Source organism: Sphaerodactylus townsendi, linkage group LG03 (assembly GCF_021028975.2).
Source record: "Sphaerodactylus townsendi isolate TG3544 linkage group LG03, MPM_Stown_v2.3, whole genome shotgun sequence".
NCBI lineage: Eukaryota > Metazoa > Chordata > Lepidosauria > Squamata > Sphaerodactylidae > Sphaerodactylus > Sphaerodactylus townsendi.
Window position 1 is genome coordinate 37,401,979 of NC_059427.1, and position 21,658 is coordinate 37,423,636.

The window sequence follows — 21,658 nt, forward strand, 5'->3', positions numbered from 1 at the left end:
CTAAATGTGCACCCAAGCACCACAGGGCCCAATCTATTACGTTGATAAGTATAATAAGTGAGACCAGGACTCCTGTAAGTTTCCTCCTCAGAAGTCTTAGGCCCCAGTGTTTTGGGAGAGGAAAGGTACCTTAAAACTATTACAAATATCACAGTTCTCCATTTGTTTACATAGGGGAGACTACAAGAACACCTTCTAATTAGATCTCTTTGCAGACATCTTGCTTCATAAATTTGTAAAAGGTGAAACAGTTTTAAAATCTTCTTCAACTATACCTTGCATCATTAAATGTCCTTTCCAGCACTAACTGTTGTCAATATTTTCTATGCTTACTAAAAACTGTGAATGCAATTTACAGTACCCATGCAGAAAATAGCAAATACATGCTGTTCCTAGCCAACTGAAAATCCTTAACAGCTGTTTATTGCTCATTTGAAAAACATAAGAGCAAAGGAATTCCATTACTTGGAGAAACTGGCTGTTCCTTGCTAACTCTGGCAACAAAATCAGCACTTCTCTTTTCTGAACATTACTCTTGCCTGACTTTCCCCTTTTTACAATAATTAAAACAAATGGACAAATTCAAATATAGCCAATAGCAGAATGTGATTTGGTATTCACTGCTTTCCATTTCATAAATCAAACTTTCTCATTAACAGTTCTAAAAAGTGCACAAATTGTCTTCCGCAGTAACCTCTACAACAGGACCTATTTTTCAAGGAGTGAAAACTTTAAGAACCTGGGAATGATTCTAGGCTGTATGAACTGAAAGTACACAGTAACCCTCCAACGAATTTCTCAGAAAGGCTCATCACAGTTGGCATGAAAGCTCACTAAGAGAGATTTCTGTCCTTTCCATTCAAAACATTTTGGTCCCCTTGAAAAATGCCTTAGGAACCAAGCTAAATAAAGTCACAGTTTTCACAACAGATACTTGACTTCACATATGGTTTTAACTAAATAACTTGCATGTCTCCAGCAGATTCAGAAAGAAATAACTGCAGCATACCAAGGAGATGCTAGCTTTTCAAAACGGCAGGACAAGCACATACCTTCCATAATCTGGTTTCTATATATAGATAAGAACTATACCTAAAGCCAGGAAGGTCAGCATTGAAGCAAGTCAAGCATATTTTAGCTGCCCCTATCTCCGGCCCTGTTACCCGTGCCACTATTCTTCCAAGTCAGCGAAATACACTTTGTCTTATACACCAGACTTGTCTTATAAACTTGTCTTCTTAAACAAAAGATCAGCGATGGAACTTTGCCTACTTAAAAGAGATCAGACAAACTGTTCTTACTTCAATAATCCTGTCATGAATCTGCAGTCCCCCTTCTTTGGCAGCAGGCCCACTGTCAGCTATTTTAGACACAAAAATTCCTTCACTAGATGAGCCATCTTGATTGTCCTTTAAGGAAAAAAAGAGAGAAGGAGAAAAAAAGAATGTAAACACTGGAAAAGACTGAAACATTTTAAAGTCATGGAACTGCTCACAAGTTAAACACTGAATGCCAGAGGGATGCTTGAGTACATTGCAGACCAGAGCCATGGTGATGCAGACCTTTCTATTGGTAAATATTATACACAGCCACAAACAAGCTAGTGTTTAACTTGCCATGTTTCTAGAAACCACATTGTTTGATTCAGAGAAACAGAACAAGAGGAGACATCACCACAATTTGTGTATCATCTGAAGATGGATCTGAAGGCGGGTCATTGATCACTTCCCAAAGATACACATACTACCTGCGGCAACAAGACATGAGTTCTACTGCAAGGAATATGCCTCCCTGCACCTTGGAAGAAGAAGAGAAGAGTTTCGAGTTATACCCCACCTTTCTGAACCTTTAAGGAGCCTCAAGGCGGCTTACAATCACCTTCCCTTCCTCTCCCAACAACAGGCACCTTTTTAGGTAGGTGGGGCTGAGAGAGTTCTGATGAACCGTTGCTAGCCCAAGGTCACCCAGAAGGCATCATGAGTAGGAGTGGGCAAGCATATCCAGTTCACCAGATTAGAGTCCACCACTCCTAACTGCTTCTCCAGATTGGAAGAGGACCAAAAGGATATGAAAAGAGTATACATTATGTATATTTCCTCATAACATATCACTTAAAATTGGTTGGGAAGGGATTGTACTCTCCCAACTATGTCCTCCAAGATAGTGATAGATCAGCAGAGGTCTGGCAGGCAGGGAGGTGGTTTTGCTGAAGTCTGTCGAGGGCATAGTGTCCCATTCAAGACATGTCCAGCTTTGAGGCTGCATACCTAATATCAGGATAGAAGGGAAATACTAGGATTCTATGGTATACTGTCCATCCCTGACTAATTTGACAGAGGTGGTCTCAAGAGTGGTGTTGAGGACCCCTAGGCTGGTGGTCCTGAATGTTACCAGACTGATCCATGATGGCTGGGTGGGGGCTCTGTTTTCAGACAACAGCATCCCTACCCATCCTGCCAACCCTTGGAGTGCCTAGCAGTGCCTTGCCATAATGGGGAGCCCATTCTCTGCACTGGCTAGTGTACCCACAAGGACAGTAAATCTTTTCTGGACTTGCCCTCTCCCAATGCCTGTATAGTGTGGCTTGTAGGAGCCATTTCACTTCATGCTTGTTCCATCTACACTGGTTCATGATCTGTTTCCAGGCACAGTTCAAGGTGCTGGTGTTGGCAAGGCTTAGGACCAGAACATCTGCAGCCTGTGAACCTACAAACTTCTACAGTCACCATCTGAGACCCGGCATTGGGTGCCCCCACTTTCTGAAATTTCTCAGGTGGTAAACCAAGACACAGCCTTCTTGATCATGGCACAAAAACTCAACAGCTCTCTCCCCAGTGAAACTAAGAAACTTGTCCTCTTCTGTTGCCATCTTCTGTCAGGAGGTGAAGACTTTATTTCATTTAGAGGTCCTCAATGATCCCTGATTAACTATTGGTTTTTTTGTGTGTATATTGTTTTGCATGCATATGCCATGGTTTTAATTCTTTGAATGATGTTTTTATTATTTATGTTTTTAATCTGTGGGCCTCCTCGGTAATCCAAATGAAGGCAGAAAGGCAGAGTATAACAAATAGCATAGGTACATGATCCCTGACTAGTTTGGAACCATGAAGAGACAATGAAATGTAAGGGGGGAAATGGCAATGAAGTAGTCCCAGAAGGAATTAATAGTCACATCAAGAGTTGCCAATAGTCACAAGAAAGGTGAGACTAAAGAGTTCTTTGGGTCAGTCATCTAGAGTTTCTTCTTTTGAGGCAAACAGGGAACCAAGATTACCTTCTGCTCAGCCCTACTTCTGAATAAACAAACTATTTCAGCATCAAGACAGTAGCCACAATGGTCTGAAATAGAACAGTTAGATTTTAATCTAGTGGCACCTTTGAGATCAACAGAACTCTTAGAAGCTTATACCATGAAAATCTTGTTAATCTCTAGGGTTCTACTGGTCTCAAATCTAACTATTTCTATATTAGTTCATTATAGTCCCCCTTCTTTTGATAGAAAGGATTTATTCAAGATGTTTTCAACAGTTGGAAATGACAACTGTCCTTACTACACATAGTTGTTAATTATGGTTAATTTTCTAAAGATTATGAATAATCCACACCTTCATTAGGTTTTCCATAAACTGACTAATCTGTAACACTTCAAAGTCAAAGAATATAGCGTGAAACAATAGGAATGTATTTGTGTTGAAGAATGTTCTCTTCCTTAAAAACACTAGCAAATGAGATGAAGGTTCTTTTGTTCATTTAGCAAATATCTTCATAGAATTTTAACAGTGTTCAAGAGATTCCACCTCAATGCTACTAAAATGCTGGTAATTTCAAGGAAATTACTTAATTAAAGTACTACAGTCAACAAGACTGAACTTTTTTGATGTAAAAAAGCCATTATTTCAAAATTAACTCTTCTCCTTTCTTAGAAATCTGCTGATTTTGTTCAGATAGAATGAAGCAAATCAATAAATATGAAGCAATTTTTCTATTTTGATTTAAATAAAACCCACATATTGTACAAAACAATAACTCAGCTGAAATTATAAAGCTCATAACTTAAACATTATGCTGACTACTATCTTGGTAAACATAAACAGAGAAATCCAAAATATCTGTTCCTCATATTCCTAACTGAAATTGCTTTCTGTAGCTAATACATACATTTTTTCCATCTCACTGCAGGACTGGACTATAACAAATGCAAGGCTGGCTTCTAAATATTTGATGCTCAAGAATTTTATGTATTTTCCAGGACTGAAAGTTAGAACAAACTGCTGATTGCTATTTACGTTTAACCAGTGATACAGTGCCAACGGGGTGGGGGGGGACATGATGCCCCAAGTGTGCGCTGGGGCGGGGGCGTGGCCGGCATGGGCATGGCAGAGGTGCAGGGTGCACACGTGCCCCAGGCGCAGTTCCCCCTCGTTCCGCCCCTTCTTTTAACTGCAATAAAATAATCTCACTGTGAAAGGGCAGGATTTTCAGAACCAACAGTAGAAGCTAAAACTTACAAGAATTAATGTACCATCTGCCTACTTCAAATGTATCAAAGAATCCTCATACTTCCTAGTACATCAAAATATTCAAGAGACCATGAGCTCAAGAAGATAGTCTATGTAATTTGTGTACGGAAAGATTTTCCGTAAAGCAAGACCTTTCCTTACAGTGTATCTTACGCTGTCACTAATAGGAAACACGAACATTAATGATTGACATACCACACATGGTCGTCCACCAATTATATTAAATCCAAGAGATCCAGAATCACGATGAAGGACAAGATTGAGTGCTTTAGTTTCTTCACCCTAAAATGAGCAAAGAAATCCAACTGTAAAGACTTTGGAAAATTGAGGACATGTTTAGCTTAATAAATGAAAACTCATATTTGATAGCAGCTCTATCAGTAAGTACACTAATACGCATAAATGCATTTTGCTCACAGATAACAATTAAAATCTCTTGACGGTTAAGTTTCCTGAAAAGTTGAAGACCTTTAAGTAGCACCAGATCAAACTGATCAGCTCATATTCAGGCAAATATATAATTAGCTTTTATCATCTTGAAATTCTTATTGATCTTAAGTGAATAAAATCCCAGTTTGTAATGAGAGCTGCTGATCTCGTTCATGCCTCAGTGGAAGCAATTGTCTTCTGAACTCTACTGAACTAATCTGTGTGACCACTGAACTAGTACTTCTTATGAAACTATGACTACAGTCCCCCTCACTGGAATAAAACATAGCAGGTTAAAGCTCCAGCACATTAATGGCAAACCTTTTGGGCTCGGTGTGTCAAAAATTGACTTACTGCATGTCGCCTCTCCCCTCATACAAAAGAGAAACAATTATTTACATATTTATTTACTTATTTATTTAAAAAATACAGTCCAAGCATGTGTGGTGCTATGCATTAAGAAACATCAAAGAATTACAAAAATGACTCAAACTCAAACAGGGGGAACAGTTGTTGTTGGGTGTTGGTGAATGCTGATATGGCGCCCAAAACATCATGGTGTATCACCTTTGTAAAGAGTATCATAGGTTTGCCATCACTGCTGATGACATGCTCAGGCCTACCAAAAATGGTAACAACTCTGCCACTTATGGCTCCCTGATTACCGTATATCCTCTTTTTAGCAGCCTCCTTGCTAAAGATCTGCATGGGCTAAAGCAGTGATGGCGAACCTATGGCACGGGTGCCAGAGGTGGCACTTGGAGCCCTCTCTGTGGGCACGCGCACACAGACTTCGTCATGTGGGGGGTGGAAAATCACCCCACCCACACACACGCACATCTAGGCTGGCCTGGGTCACTGAGCACGACATGTGCGCACTGCGGTGAGCAGGGAGGACTCAGCTGGCAAGCCTGGTGTTTGTGCTTCGGGTAGCTGCTGCCCAAGGGGGGAGGGGCGCAGAGGAGGCCGAGATGCTAGAGAGGCACAGAGCGGTGCACGTGGGACTTGCTGGAGGATAGAGGAGGCTAGCCCCTACTCGAGTGGGTGTGGCGGAGAAAGAGGGAGCCAACTGGTTTTTTCTAAACTAAAACCTCAGTATTCAGGTTAAATTGCCGGGTTGGCACTTTGCGATAAATAAGTGGAGTTTGGGTTGCAATTTGGGCACTTGGTCTCAAAAAGGTTCACCATCACTGGGTTAAAGGAATTATTTCCATAAAAAGAAACAACACACAGGAAGCACTAAAGACAACATTTAACAAAAGATGAGAAGAGATAACACAGATATTAACACTGAGCAATTTCCAGACCAAAAGTTGATTGATGCAAACCATTTCCACAAAATTCTGGCATAGTACCTGGCCTCAAGAAATCCTAGCATATCTTTGAAATGTGACCTAGGCTTGAAAGGGGCAAGCCAAAAATCACATTTCACATCACTGTAATGTTATGGTTGCCAATCTCCAGGGTAGATTTGGAGAACTCCAGTATTAGACAGACAGACAGACAGACAGACAGACAGACAGACAGACAGACAGACAGACAGACAGACAGACAGACAGACTTCCCAATTATGCCCCCATCTGCAGATACTTAAATCCACAGATAGGGGGTACACTTACTTCAAACAGATGCTTCTTCAAACTTGGGGTGCTCCCCAAGTTTGCAGAAAAATCCAAAAAAGTGCAGGGGGGAAGTTAATTCCACCCAAATAAAACACATTCTCTATACAAGCAATGTTTATCTCAAGCAGCAGCATAGCCCAGGAACTGTAGCAGGCCCAGTGATGGCCTTGGCAGCTACCAGCGATGACCTTGCGCAGTTGCCCGAAGCAGTCCAGGTAAGCCACAGGGAGACAGAGAGGGAAAAGGAGGAGAGCCTTGGAGCATCTGCTCAGAGCAGTGCAGGCAGGCTGCCAAGAGAGCGAGGGAAAGAGAAATGGGGGGGGGGGGGGGGGGGCCTTGGTGTGCCTGCCTGGAGAAGTCCAGGCAAGCCACTAATGGAGAGAAGGCTCAGCATGTCCACTCAGACTGCTCTGGGTTAGCCATCGACAGCAGAGCTGGAGAGGGAAGCTTGCACAGAAAAGAGATAGGGCGAAGAAAGTAAACAAGGCAAAATGGGATGGCTGCTTCTGCAAGTTTATTGTGGGTCCCCACTAGTTACAACTAATTTCCAGGCAACAAAGATGGACAACAACTAATGGAGAAAATGGCTGCCTTGGATTGTGGACTCTATGGCATCATATCCCTGTTAAGCATCTTCCTCCCCCCGCCCCACCCTTCCCAGGCTCCACACACAGATCTCCAGGAATTTCCCAATCCAGAGGTGGCAATCCAACACATCATGCAGAAATTGGTCATCACACTTAGCTGTCAACTTGCAGTAGTTTTGTTACATAATCCCCTTTGGATTTTTCAAAAAAGGTATGTGGACCACTGAAATTAAGAAGAGTTTGAATTTTTACTCCGCTTTCCTGGACCGTAATGAGTCTCAAAGCAGCTAATAATTCCTCTCCCCACAACAGCCACCTTGTGAGGTAGGAGGGGCTGAGAGAGTTCTGACGTAACTGAGGTCACCCAGTAGGCTTCATGCGGAGGAGTGGAGTGCCAAACCTAGTTCTCCAGATTAGACTCCGCTATTCTTAGTCACTATATACCAGGGGTCTTCAAACTATGGCCCTCCAGATGTTCATAGACTACAATTCCCATGAGTCCTACCACTTGGCTATGCTGGCAGGGGCTGATGGGGATTGTAGTCCATGAACATCTGGAGGGCCATAGTTTGAAGACCCCTGCTATATACCATGCTGGCTCTCAGAAAGAAAATAAATGCGAACACAGTTTAGAACAGCATCATTAAATGCAATCCTAAGCAGTTACCGCCTCCTAAGACCACTTAAATCAATGGACTTAGAATGATGTAGCTCTTGTTTAGGATAGTCCTGTAAAATAAACAACATGTTGGCCATGTATGAGGAGACAACACCTCCCACCCTAGTCCATGAAATATTGGTATATATTCTATAATAATTTGGCCATGGAGGTCTTCTTGCAGTTACATAAATTAATATACATCTTACAGAAAGACTCTGTTGGAAAGTATATTACACATGCCACGCAACAATGAGACCATGACTACTGCAGCTGAGCTTGTACATAAATATAGAATTGTCATCTGCTGATAAAACGTCCTTTCCCATTGCTCAAAAAGAGAGGCCATAGCTCGGCAGACAAATGCATGCTTTGCATGTATGAGGATTCAAGTCTGAGCTCTTGCCATCTCCACTTAATTGGGTATCGGGTGGCAGGGCTGGGAACAACTTCTACTTGAGACCCTAGAGAGCAGAGTTCAAGACGCACCCCACTCATGGTTGACATTACCATGCTTGATGAGCCATTGATCCAATTCATTAAGTGGCAGAGCTCTTATTTCCCTCAAGAGCTGGAGGATTCCTAGTACTTTTTAATCTCCCACAAACAATGCCAAAAAATGCGACAACTGACTGACTCCTGAGTCCCTCTATTTCCTTGTAAAAGAAAAGTTCACTGACTTTAATAAAGTTACGTTAACAAAGCAGACTAATGCAAAAAAATGAATTTAAAGCCAGTACTTCTGGCAAAGGTAACATAAACCCACACAGTCCAGAAACTCTGAGGCTCCCCTCTTGTTTTTCCATAAAATAAAACTGATGCAATCAAAGTCAGCTTCCTTCGGAGGGGGCACATCTCTATCATAAACATCTGGTTCCACTGCCTTCATAGTTCCTGTTTCACATGGCTTTTTAAATCTCCCTGTACGTATTTCTCCCCTTCTCACAGTCTAGTTTTGCTCCAGCTTTGCCTAAAATAATTAAGAAAATCATAATCTGTATAAAGCCATGACTAATGTGTTATATCAACTAGTAACCTTTCTTTTCCTGAGAGCACCTTTTACATTTCCAACTCCATTTGTGCCTTTATGTTCCCTTACCCCTCAAGCAAAGACAGGGGTTGCCCAAAGCAGCCCACCAGTTTAAATTAGATTCTCATCTGACTCAATAGGCTTTGGAACAAGCCACAAATGGCTTGTAAACTTCAGCCATTTGGATACCTGGAGGAAGTCATACATCATCCAAGTAACTGCAAGAGGAAGCTACCTACTTATGATTTAAAAACAACAGTAAATATTGGCTAAGTATTTTTTTTCCCATCGCCTTTTGCGAAAATAATAAACAGGGAGTAAAGCAAAGTAAAATTTGGTCATCGTATACTGACTGAAAAGCGTATGTGGTCAATCTGAAATAATGTCTTCTTTGACATCAGTACTGCATTTCTGCTACAGGCTGCATTCAAACATAGCAAATAAACTCTGGTTTGTTTACAATGGGAATGGGCCCAGAAGTTACTTGGCTTTCGAACTCATTGGTTTGAAAGCAACTGCCGTTTTAAACTAGGTTGAATACTGATTTGGAATTGCACATTACATTTGTAGATTAGAAACAAGCTGAAATGTATAAAAGTGGTTCAGGTGGATGTCAAGAAAACTGTGGTTTCCTTCATTACAGGAAGTCCTCATTCTTGGCTCTGAGTACAAGAGAAAAGATAGGAAACAGTGAGAATTTGCTGGCTCCTGATCACCACAAACAAACTGGAGTTTAATAAATGTAGCTTAATATATGCATGCACTTTCAGCTTTTGCCACAGACAAACGCACAAATATGGTTGCTGATGATCGTCACATTAAAATTGCAACTTCAGTCAAGTGTCAGTAAGGTGACCCTGCCACTATAAACAAAGTCTGAATATAATAATTGCTACATGTAAAAGTCTTCTTTTTCTATATTACTGCCAAAAGCTGAAAAAGTTATGGATATGCATAAAAATCTGAGGAAGCTATTTTATACGTCTGTCTCCCATAACTAATTCATGATATAAATGACAATGCCTGTGTCATGACAATGATGCCATCTATTTAAATTTGTATAATGGGGGTGGGATTTTATCACCATCTAATCTAATCTGTTGTGGATCTTATTCTGTTTTTAGATTAATTCTGTGTCTGATTTTAAATAATAATGATTTATGTAATATATGGATTATTGTTTTACCATGTTGTAAGCCACCCTGAGCCCTTCGGGGGAGGGCAGCCAATAAGTCGAAAGTATAAACAAACAAACAAATAAATTGCTAACTAATACTACCATGCAGATGTTTAAAGCTTTCTTTTTCCCTGTGTGTCTATTTGAAGATGTCAGTCAAGCTTTATTAATATCTGGCATATTCTGACTTGGTCATATATTTACCTGTCACTCTTCTGAAAAAAAAGAAAGCCCAGAGCTGAAAACAGCTAGTATAAATTACACAGTTCTAGAGACTCCAATTAACTTGTAAATTGAACTGTTGTTGCACAACACAATGTTCTATAGTAGCAATCAAAGTGTAATTCTCATGCCCCAACTTAAACACATTTACTTAGATGTAAGTCTCACTGATTTCAACAAGCTTCATTTCTACATACATGTGTGTTCATTTATTTCAGGCATATTAATGAAGACATCCAAATCCAGTCTCAAGGGGTACTGAGTTCTTCTACATCCTACTTGTATTAACTGGCTTTGTGAATATTCAGCTTTTCTGAAAGGGGAGCAACAAAGAGGGAAAAAAATGAAAGCTGTTTTCCTGGAAATCCCCAAGGCCAGACATCAGATAATATTTCAAGGCAAAAACCTCCAATCCTGGGAGACCACTTTTAAGGTCTAATAAGTTCAAAATTGGAAACACAAGAATGAATAAAAATAGAATTGGATCAATCAAGGCACCATTACAGGATTGTACTTTAATTAAAGCTTTAAAAATGATCTCCATTACTACTATTAATTTAGGTGTTTTCTTAATGGAAGATCTTGGTGTGTGGAGTGAGGGGAAAATTCACAGCACATAGACTAACTGGATTTCAAAAAAGATTGGCAAATGGTCAAAGACTTTAGTAAAGTTTGTTAAAACTTTCTCTGCAATAACATTCACAAAAATCCTGAAAAATGTCTGCCATCTTGTATTAGATTCATACAATTGATCAATTATTTATATTTTAACCAAGTAGTATCATAGGAAAAAAGGTGATGAAATTGGTCTATATCAGTGATGTTGAGTAATTTCAAGACCGAATGCCCAAATTGCAACCCAAAACCCACTTATTTATCGCAAAGTGCCAACACAGCAATTTAATCTGAATACTAAGGTTTTAGTTTAGAAAAAACGGTTGGCTCCGAGACGCACATTACTTGGGAGTAAGCTTGGTTGTAGTCGGTGGCTTTGCTTTGAAGCAACCGTTCAATGCTTCGAACGGGTGAATCACAACCCTACGAGGGTTTACTCAGAAGCAAGCCTCATTGACAGCAACTAAGCTCACTCCCAGGTAAAGGATCACGCTTTAGTTCTTCCCATGACAATCAGTGGGGTTAAAAGCGCTTAACAGGGTTACCTACACTGCTTCCCAAAACTAGGTCTTAGGTTTAATGCTAATAATCTCCCTGAAATAATTACACTATTATCATACTGGAGGCCTGGGGGGAAGGGGAAGGGGTGTGGGGGGAGAGGGAAGTAAAACTTTCGCTTTCTGAAACCCAATAAGCCCCCCACCACAAAACAGAAGTAAAAAGGCAGTCAAGGAAGGCAATCCTAAGCAAGAATGCTGTGTGAGGGGTGAGATAACTTCAGGAAAGCTAAATTGGTGGAGCAGCCATCTGATCTCGGTTTTTCCTTCACATGTCATCACAGCACTTGACTTCTCACAAAAATACAACAGGAACAGAAAAATAAAAGCAGTTCTAGCAAAGACCTTGGGTGCTTTTAAAAAAATCCTAAATGCCTCCTCCCTAGGCTTGATCTGCCTAGGCGATTGGCAAAAAACTTGGGTCTGAGTGTTTCCCCAGTGTTTGGAAAGGCACCTGTTTTGTTTGTTCAACCCCTCGAGCAGCAACAGCCAGCCTGCTCCAGCCTACAGTAGGTCCTGCGTGCACCTGCCGCTCTGTCCTGCGTGGCTCCAGCACCTCCGCCCCACCCCTCGAGCAGGGGCAGGCCTGCTGTAGCCTCCTGCAAGTCCCGCACGCATCGCTCTGCCTCTCTAGCATCTCTGCCGAGTCCTCCCTGCTCGTCACAGTGCGCAAATGTCGTGGCCAGCGGCCCAGGCCAGCCTAGATGTGTGTGTGTGTGGGGGGGGGTGTTCTGCCTCCCCATATGATAAGCTCTGTGCGTGCGTGACCACAGAGAGGGCTCTGCATGCCAACCCTGGCACACGTGCCATAGGTTCGCAACCACTGGTCTATATGCTTGAAGCATGAAAACTCAAAGGTCTAATGGACAGGTTGCTCCTACTGCACTTTTTGAAATACAAATCTAGTTGTAGTAACAACTGCTCTTGGTTCTAAACAAACTGCTTTTATGCTAATTTATCTAACCACTTTAAAAATATCATGACTAACCCCACCCAGCTCAGATCATCTCTTTCTGCAAGTCTGGCATGCTATATTCCCATAGCTGAATCAAGCTCTTAAACATAATTCTGCAAATTGTTTCACCTCCCAGCTGAGCATTTTGGAGCCCTAAATTACCTCTTGTATTTAATTCCAGAAACTGAAAAGTTCTCAGTTCTCCAGTAATAATGCCAAAACTCAGTTCTTAGCCAAACCTATCAGAACGGAGCAGTTCAGAGATTCTAAAAAGACTTGAGAGACTGAACTTATCAGATGTTGCACAGATGTTAAAAATGTATGAAGTACTTGCATAACAGTGAGCAGCCTCAAACCTGCTGGGCCCATCTCCAGTGTCCACACATTCAGGGGAGTGTCTGCACAAAGCCCTATGCACAGAAAAGGTAAATGTGCCACATGATCAGGAAAAATCTGAGTTTCAATTGCACACAGGGTTCTGCACAGATGTTCAGCTGAGTGCACTGGCAGTGGAAAACAGGGATAATAGGTATGATCCAATTCCAATCTATGTACATACACAGTCGATATTTTAGTATCTTCCCAGGTTATAGTAGATAATTGACCAGGAAGCCAACAGTTTAATGAACAAACAAACAAATCCGCATACAAAGATTTCACATCACTGGCTAAACCACTAAGTTAACATAGGTTTGGGGCTGCTAGACTATTGCTCATTCCTAGGTAACACAGATGAAAATTCTATGAAGAAGTAGCTCGTAACCAAAGAATTCATGCAACGATTTCTAACCACCGTGTACCATATTCTTCTCACGATTCATGGTTGCTAGGAAATGCATTCACCAAAGGTCTCTCATTTCACTGAAGACCAGTATCTGAAAATTATATCACTATCCCATGACAATAATTTTGATAAGAGGGAGAAAAAACAGAACACTGAGAAAGATACTGGAAACAGATGGCGAATTAGCACCAGCCAGGAGGAAACACAACAACAGCAAAAACAGCACATTTTCACTTGTAGGATAGCACTAGCATCACAGGTCAACTCAGAGTCTTATGCCAACACAGATGGACATTTCCTCTGTAGTGGGCCTAAGCAATGCAATGTGACTTAGATATGACATAATAACAAGCTGATGGCACCGCGAGCTTGCTCCAGGACTACAAAACCAGAGTCAATCAGAAAAGGTCGAAAGACACTCTTTTTTTGAACACGGGGATTGCAACTGATGTGGAATGATCTTGCTCCCCTTGTCTTGAGCTGTAAGCCATAGCAGCTGCAAGCAGAAACTACAGATGTTCACAGTATCTCTTAATCCCAAATGGCGCTATTATCTTAAAGCCAAAGTGTACATAAAATGGGCATTCTATAACGGACTATTTTTATTTATTTGGTTGGTTGGTTTCACTTTTAAACTATCACAGAGGGTTGCAGTGCTGATCTGAGCCGTGACAAGTATTTAACCCTTTCCTTCCACACCATTTTCCAAATAAAATATATACGTGCACATCTACCACACTGCCATTAGTTCCGCAGCAGAATTTTGCCTCTGTAGAAAGAACAGTAATTGATTGACTGACTGATCCCAAAGAGTGCTCTCCAATGGCTCATTTTCATACTGGAGAGAAGTGTGCAGTGAAGCGCCACAGGGTTCTGTCTGAGCCCAGTGCTATTCATTATTTTTATCAATGACTAGGATGATGGAATAAAAGGCATACTAATCAAATTTGCAGATGATACCAAATTAGGAGGGGTAACTAATATCCCTACAGAACAGAACTCAAAATGACCTGGACAGATTAGAGAGCTGGGACAAAACTAACAAAATGTTAGGTACTGCACTTAGGTAGAAAAAAATATGAAATGAAGATATAGGATGGGTGACACCAGGCTTGACAATAATACACGTGAAAGGGATCTGGGAGTCTTAGTAGGCCACAAGCTGAACGTGAGTCAGCAGTGCGATGTGCAGCTAAGAAAGCCAATGCAATTCTGAGTTGCATCAACAGGAGTACAGTGTCTAGATCTGTGTTGGCGAACCTTTGGCACTCCAGATGTTATGGACTACAATTCCCGTCAGCCCCTGCCAGCATGGCCAATTGGTCATGCTGGCAGAGGCTGATGGGAACTGTAGTCCATGACATCTGGAGTGCCAAAGGTTCGCCACCACTGGTCTAGATCAAGGGATGTAATTGTTCCACCCTATTTTGTGTTGGTCAGATTTCACCTGGAACACTGGGTCTAGTTCTGGGCACCACAATTCAAGAAGGATATTGACAAGCTGGAATGTGTCCAGAGGAGGGTGAGCAAAATTCTCTATGAGGATGACTTAGGGAGCTGGGCATGTTTAGTCTGGAGAAGAGAAGGTTAAGGGGTGACATGAAAGCCATGTTTAAACAGAACTTCCGGATGGTAAGGGGTGTTCCTCAGTGGAATACACTGCCTCAGAGGGTGGTAAAGTGTCCTTCTTTGGAGGTTTTTAAACAGAGGCTGGATGGCCATCTGTCAGGAGTGCTTTGATTGTGTGTTCCTGCATGGCAGGGGGTTGGACTGGATGGTTCTTGTGATCTCTTCAAACTCTGTGATTCTGTAACAGCAGAATTTGGAAAGGGTGATTTAAAATGGCACAGAAGGAAAGGATTAAAGTTCTCCCACCCCCAATGCTACTGTTCCAATCAAACTGGGAGCCTCCTGTGGGTTGCTTTAAAATAAAAATAATCAATCACAGACTTCCCATTTAATGTGTGGTAGTGCACAGGAATCAATTTAACACTGAGCTTTGGAAAACCATTCAATTACAAAACATTTAGACACTTATTTAGTGGGATCACTGGGAATAACCATTTTGTTGAATAGAAGTTTCTTTCTTACAAGCCTAATCCAGAGGGGAGTCCGAATCCACCTATGAAGGCAGCATGTCTTCCCCAGGGCATTTAGGGTTACTGCTGCAGCTGTCCACAGCAGGCAGATGTGCAGAGCACCGCATTGGTGCTCCTGCACCCCCATCACCTCCACTTCGCTTAGCAGGGGCATTCTTGAGGCATGGCCTGCCGGAATGCCAGTCCCAGGGGCTTGGGCTCTATGGAGTTCATTCTTGTTATGTAGTTTTCATGTATGTTATTAGGACTTTGTCACAATGTATATTGGTTTATTATGTTGCTAGCCGCCCTGAGCCCTTCAGGGATAAAGCAGGGTATAAATCAAATTACAAATACAAACACAAAAATATGTGCCTCTAAATAGTCCTATAACAAAGAGGTGAACAAAACCCTATTTATCTAAAACTCTGGACATCCCCCCTTATCACCTCAAAAGGGAAGAATACACAAGGCCCGTATACATTATTAATTTTGTATAAACTGATTACGCAACTGCTATTTTTGGCACTGTCTGAGCAACAACAGCTTACCATAATATTTTTGAAAAAGGAAGAGCCATAATTGCAATAAAAAAATAACCCAGGTGATATCACATATTGACAAAGAACAAAGAGTAGTAAGGAAAAAAACAGAACAATACTATTCTACATTATGCACTACTCCCAATCTGAATATTTTGGGATCTAAAAGTTCTTGAGCCTAGTGTGTACACCCTGCCACTTGGATATATCTCCTGCTGTTTGCTGTTCATAACTATGTTGACATCGTTGTCTGATTAAACAATCCCAGGATCAAAATTCTGGAAGCAAGCCATCCAGCCCTCAAACCAGTGCCCTCAGCCACGCGGCAGAACGATGCCTATATTGACACGATCTTCCGCCGCAGTCCTCTAGAACACAAAATCGTATGTTTTCTAATTGCACTTCCTTTTGGCACTCTGGCCAGGCTGAAACTGTTAATGTTGGAAAGCTGCCCAAAAGCCTATGAAAGACAAGTAATTGATTGAGCACTACACCACCGTTTTGTGGTGACATGACACCTTTTGGCTTTCTGCAGATTACACGCTCCCTTTTCTCTACAAACTGAATAACAACCTTTTTGTGGACAGGCTGAACACAAACAGTCATGTTAACCAGCTGTGTCCATAAATCTGATAAAAACATTGCTACACACACCACATACTGTGGACACTACCAGGGATTCCTTTTAATAGCAGCAACTAAAGCATTCGGGAGAGTAATATAATAATGCTGTAGCACAGCTATGGATACCCAACACTGATTCAGACATAACATAGTCCGGTGATGAGATCACTCAAAGTCTGGACACTCACAAAAACATGCTGGGAGATACACATAACTTACTGCCCCAACAACTGTGAATGCCAGAACTGAATTTCAAACATTTCAAGGGCTACATATACGAAGGCACTTTCAGGCACCTCTTTTTCTTGCATACATCCGGACCTGGAGATCACTTGGGGAAGGGATGGAAATGCAGGTGGAAAATATAATGTTTCACTCCAACATGAAAAATCACCACCACTGTACACATCAGCTCCACTATAAGAAAATCTGGCTACAACAGAGTAGGGTAGAATTTGACTGAAACTCGTTTTAAACAATCTCTGTTGCTTTTGTCCCATCCGATGCTGCACAAGAGATTCCGAAGGTATTCTTATGGAGATGCCAACACTGGATCTCAGCTCACAAGACATTTATGAAGCCTTCAGAGCTGGTGATAGTACCCTAACACTAAATTCACCGATGTGCTTGGTTTCATGCTTCCATCACAACAGTCTAAAACAAGATTTTAATAGATTTTATCAGGAGGCTAAGGTAGAAGTATTGGTGGGAGTGGACTGCATAGCAGCATCACAAAGAAGAGTCAGTAAAGTTGTCGAAGAGCAGGAACTACACAACTGAACGTAGGGAATACGGTGTGAGAAATTTCCTGCAAGACCTCAGAAAGGCAAAACAGGTCCTGGAAATGTAAGCTCCTGTTCAGATTAGTTGTATGGGAGGGCCGCTGAAAAGGACAGGAAGTGCAGGTAGGACAGGAAGTGCATGCCCCCAAAGTAGGCTTTGGACATAGCCCATTGCTAAAAACCTTTCCGCATCTGACAACAAGCTGGTAGTTCTCATGACCAGAGGCATAGCAAGGAGGGAAAGCGCCCAGTGCACCAGTGCATCCTCTGCCCCGTCCTGCCCCCGCCTCCCTGTCCTCCCGGAATGCCATCACCACACCCTCATAGGGGCGCGCGCCCTGTGCGTAGCGCACTCCCCCCCCCCACTCATGATGCAAGAGTTATTGAGAGCGCTGTTAGCAAAGTGAGAGCGAGCCATGTGGTTTGTTCAAAACCATTCTTGGAACAGCCTTCCCGCTGGATGAAATGGTGGTAGGGGACTGCTTTTGCATGAACTCATACAGGCTCTAAAAAGGTGAAGTTTCCCCTTCAGTCGTGTTTGACCCTGGGGTACCACTGCAAACAATGATTTCATAGGCAAGCCGTTTTTGTGGGGTATTTTGGCTCCACTGCCAGCCAAAAATCAAGACAAGGAAGGCATCACATCTTACCTATGAAACATTGTTTTAAGGGCAACAATACTTACTTCGACTAGTTATCATTAATGCTTCTTAACTGTAAAAAAAAAAAAAGCATTGTGTATGCCTACCGGAAGATGCACAATCACGTACTCCAGAGTTTTTTAAAAGAAAAAGAAGGGCTATCTGCCTAAAGAGGTATTCAAGGAATATTCCAGGTACACAGCAATAGATAATGGTCTGTTGCTGTGGTTGATAGATCTATGAAAACATTGCAGATTTTGAAGGACAGATTTGCGTGTATGCTCTAATGACTGATCCTAGCAACTTCAAGCAGTTTTTAGTCCATTGTAGATGATTTACGGCTCTTGAATGGCACAGTTTGAAAAGCGCCCTGGACAGGTATCACAGCACTGAGATATCCTGTTTAATAGTTGCTGTTTCCTAATTACTCAATATCTGCTGGGAGTTCTCAGAATCCTAGTCGTGGTATATCTAAGTTTCCACTTTTGGAGAAAAATGTAGGAAAGGCATTGTGACCTGAGTTCTTCCATAAAGAAACTACCATCTGTGGTTCAGACTCTACAGTTAACAGCCTTCCAAGAATTATCCAGAGGATATTCCAGAGTACACTAACATACCATAGCCATCATGAACTAATCACAAATAAATCCGACGTTCATTCTTCTCAAGCAAGAAAATAAGCCCTTCAGTGCTTATCCAAATGCTCAGCTATGTAATTCAGTACAACAGATCGCATTATTCTCTTTCTGACCAAAACACAAATCCAGCCCCTGTGTCCATCAAATCAGCTATAACTGAGGAGGACCTGGATTGTATTAACCAGATTTCCATGAAGAATTCATGCTAAAACAAAACACTGAAACGTACAAAATATATTTTTTTAAAAAAAGCCCCAAAACCATCCCTTTAAATTTGCTCTTGATGGTATGGGAATAATTTGGGTTAAAAAAAACCCCTAATACAATACTAATACAAAAAACTAATACAAAAACTAATACAAATTCTGTTGTGTTTTGATTCTTCTCCTTCTATTTCTGCACTCTCTCCTTTCCAAGGCAGGTCCTATTTCTTCCAAGTTAGTTGTGAGCAACTTAGCTGTAAATATTTGCACTTCATGCAGAGCCCTCCAGCTGGCTAAAGTGGCAGCTGACAGACATGTCTGTAAGCAAAGGAGGAGAGAGAGAAGGGCGGTGAGGAGGGGGAGAAAATAAGTTTGGAAGGAGACAAGGAGGGGCTTGACCACTTAGGAGAATACCACAACAACCAAAATTCTGGGCCCCCATCCCAACTTCAGCCTTATTATGCTTGCTTCCACACACCTTCCCTGAGCCTTCACTAGAGACAAACAGATTTTCACCAGAGGATGCCAAGTCTGGCACCTGGATCAGAGAGCTTTTTTGTTGTTGTTCCAAAGGGATACTTCCTCTCACTAAAGCATCAGTCCCAAATCTGTAGTTTATGCTGAATGTGAAGGAGTGAAATGGTCAGGGCAGGGGACCAACTCCAAACTGAAGAGTTTGTCTGGTAGGGATCAGCCACAAAAGGTGTTGGGGGAGGGGGTGGAGGCAAAGAAGGAAAGTAGGCAGGCAGGAAGGGGGGGGGGGGGAAATTCCAAACTGAAGAGTTTATCCTGTAGGGATTGGCCACAGAAGGTGTGGGGTTGGGGAGAGGGGAGGGGAAGGAAGGAAGGAAGGAAGGAAGGAAGGAAGGAAGGAAGGAGTACTGGCGAAAGAAAGGAAGAAAGAAAGAAGGAAGGAAGGAAAGAAGGAAAGAAGGAAAGAAAGAAAGAAAGAAAGATTTCCCCTGTACTGCAGTGAAGGCAGTCCCATCCCTCAGAGGCAGGATGCAGGCAAAAGGGCAACCCTAAAGAGGGTGACTCCCGCCTAAATCCAACAGGGGGCTGACTCTACCAATGACTGCGGTGCCCGAGCAGAGGCAGGCGCGTAGCCGGGGTGGGGGGGAGGCGCCAGATGCGCGCGCGGGTGTCCCCTGCCCTTCCCGCCGCCCCGTTCACCTTGGCGGGCGCGGCGGCGGCCAGGCTACGTCCGAGCGAGTCGAGGCGGGCGCTGTAGTGGGTGAACTTCTTCTGGTAGCGCAGCGCCGTCATCTGCAGCTCAAGCTGCGCGGCCGAGAGCTGCGCCAGGAGCGACTTCTCCCTCTTGGCGGCCCGCAGCGCCTCCTTCTTGAGCTCCTTCTCCAGGCCGGCCAGCTTGGCTTGCAGGGCAGCGTCGTGAGCCCGGAGCGCCCGCAGGCAGCAGTGCGAGCCGGCCTGGCGCTCGCGGTGAGTGACCACCAAGCCGCAGCCTTGCTGGCAGATGCCCACCGGCCGGGCCGGGCAGCTCTCGCGCATGTGCGCGTCCACGTCGCGCAAGTTGAGCACCTCGACGCAGCCCTGGTGGCGGCAGCGGGCCGGCGAGTAGTCGCACATCTCGGCGTGCGCGGCCAGGTGCTGCAGCTGGACCACCTTGGGGCAGCCCCGTGCCTGGTTGGCGCACTTGATGTCCAGCTTGAGGATCAGGCTCTTCAAGGGCAGGACGTGGTTCAGCTCCTTGGTGGAGATCCGCCGGCACTGCACCGGGCAGCTGCCCTGCTGCACCACCCAAGGCAGGACGCAGCCGGCGCAGAACACATGACCGCAAGGGGTGGTGAGAGGATCCTCCAGGACTTTGTGGCACAGGTTGCACTTGAAATCGGGATCCACCTCCCCATCGAAGCGATCCAGCTCAAAGCCCATGGCTCGTCCTCCGCTGTCCCCGACCAAGTTTTAACCCCCAAAAATCACCAGTCCCCAAATGCAAAACTTTAGCGACAAAAAAAAAAGAAGTCGCCCAACCAAAACCGCGCACCCTCCGAGGAAACAAACAAACAAACAAACAAAGATCTGTTCTCAAAAGAAGCCCAAACTGCAGCGATAATAGGAAATTATTGCAACCGCTCTCCTTTTGGATTCCTTGCGAGTCATTGGGAGCAGCCCAGACTGGCTGGCTGCAGGCTGTCGACTAACTGAACTAATTGCCTTCCTTGCAAATGCTTGGGAGGAATCCCTCTACCGCATTGATTCGAGTTAAAGCGCACACTTCCCCTCGCCCACTTTCTCTCGGCCCCCTTCCGCCCTTCCTCGCCGCACGCAGCCCTTCCCCAGACCCGTCCTTAACTCTCGCCTTCTTTGGCATGATTTAACTTTAAAAAAAAATCCCGCACACCCCTTTTTTCAGTCGGTGGAGCTGAGAATGCTGTTTATTCATATGGGTAATCAGCTTACTGGACATATGTAAAAAAAGAAAGGAAGACTTGTAAAGTCCCGAGACGTATATTGATTGGGGGATCTTTTTGCAGATTGGTGTGTGTCCTGTGGAGTTATCGAGTCCTTTTCAGACTTTGGAACATCAAGTCAAGTCAACCTTTATTGATGTATCAGCATGAAAGACTCCTTGGTGGAGTCTTTTATGGACCCAATATATAATAGATCTTGAGAATCGGCTGCAGTACTGTAGAAGTCTTACTCTACTTTTGTAGACTCATTTTCAATAGCCAGACATAGAAATTTGGCTGTTGTCTCTGTTATTTTATCAGCATAGTTATTTAATAGGTATAAGATTTTTTTTTGTCTGTCCGATAAACTTTTTTCTTTGCCAGAACTGGTTGCAAAAGATTTCGTCTAGCTGTCTCATAGAGAGGGCAGTACAAAAGCACGTGCTCAAGTGATTCTACACAGTTCATGGTGCATATGCAAATTCACGATGCGGAATTTCCAACTCTGCTTTGCAAGGAAGCTGATGGTAGTACATTACATCTCTGGGACATCATCTGGTGTGTTGCATTGAATAAACTG

The 21,658-nt window shown here is 43.1% G+C and overlaps 1 protein-coding gene across 4 annotated transcripts in view; it reads right to left on the reverse strand.

The window, feature by feature from the left end:
- Nucleotides 1–20,888, reverse strand: part of PDZRN3 (PDZ domain containing ring finger 3) — a 235,090-nt gene extending 214,202 nt beyond the window's left edge. Inside the window, exons 1-3 of one of the 4 annotated variants that reach the window (XM_048490218.1) lie at nt 19,841–20,888; nt 4,719–4,805; nt 1,302–1,409 (exon numbers count right to left, since the gene is read on the reverse strand). In XM_048490218.1, coding sequence (XP_048346175.1) covers nt 1,302–1,409; nt 4,719–4,805; nt 19,841–20,560 — 915 coding nt within the window. In that variant the 5' untranslated portion in view covers nt 20,561–20,888. The remainder of the gene's footprint in view (nt 1–1,301; nt 1,410–4,718; nt 4,806–19,840) is intronic. The other 3 variants (XM_048490217.1, XM_048490219.1, XM_048490220.1) reach the window with 3 other exon arrangements.
- Nucleotides 20,889–21,658: the final 770 nt, after the last annotated feature.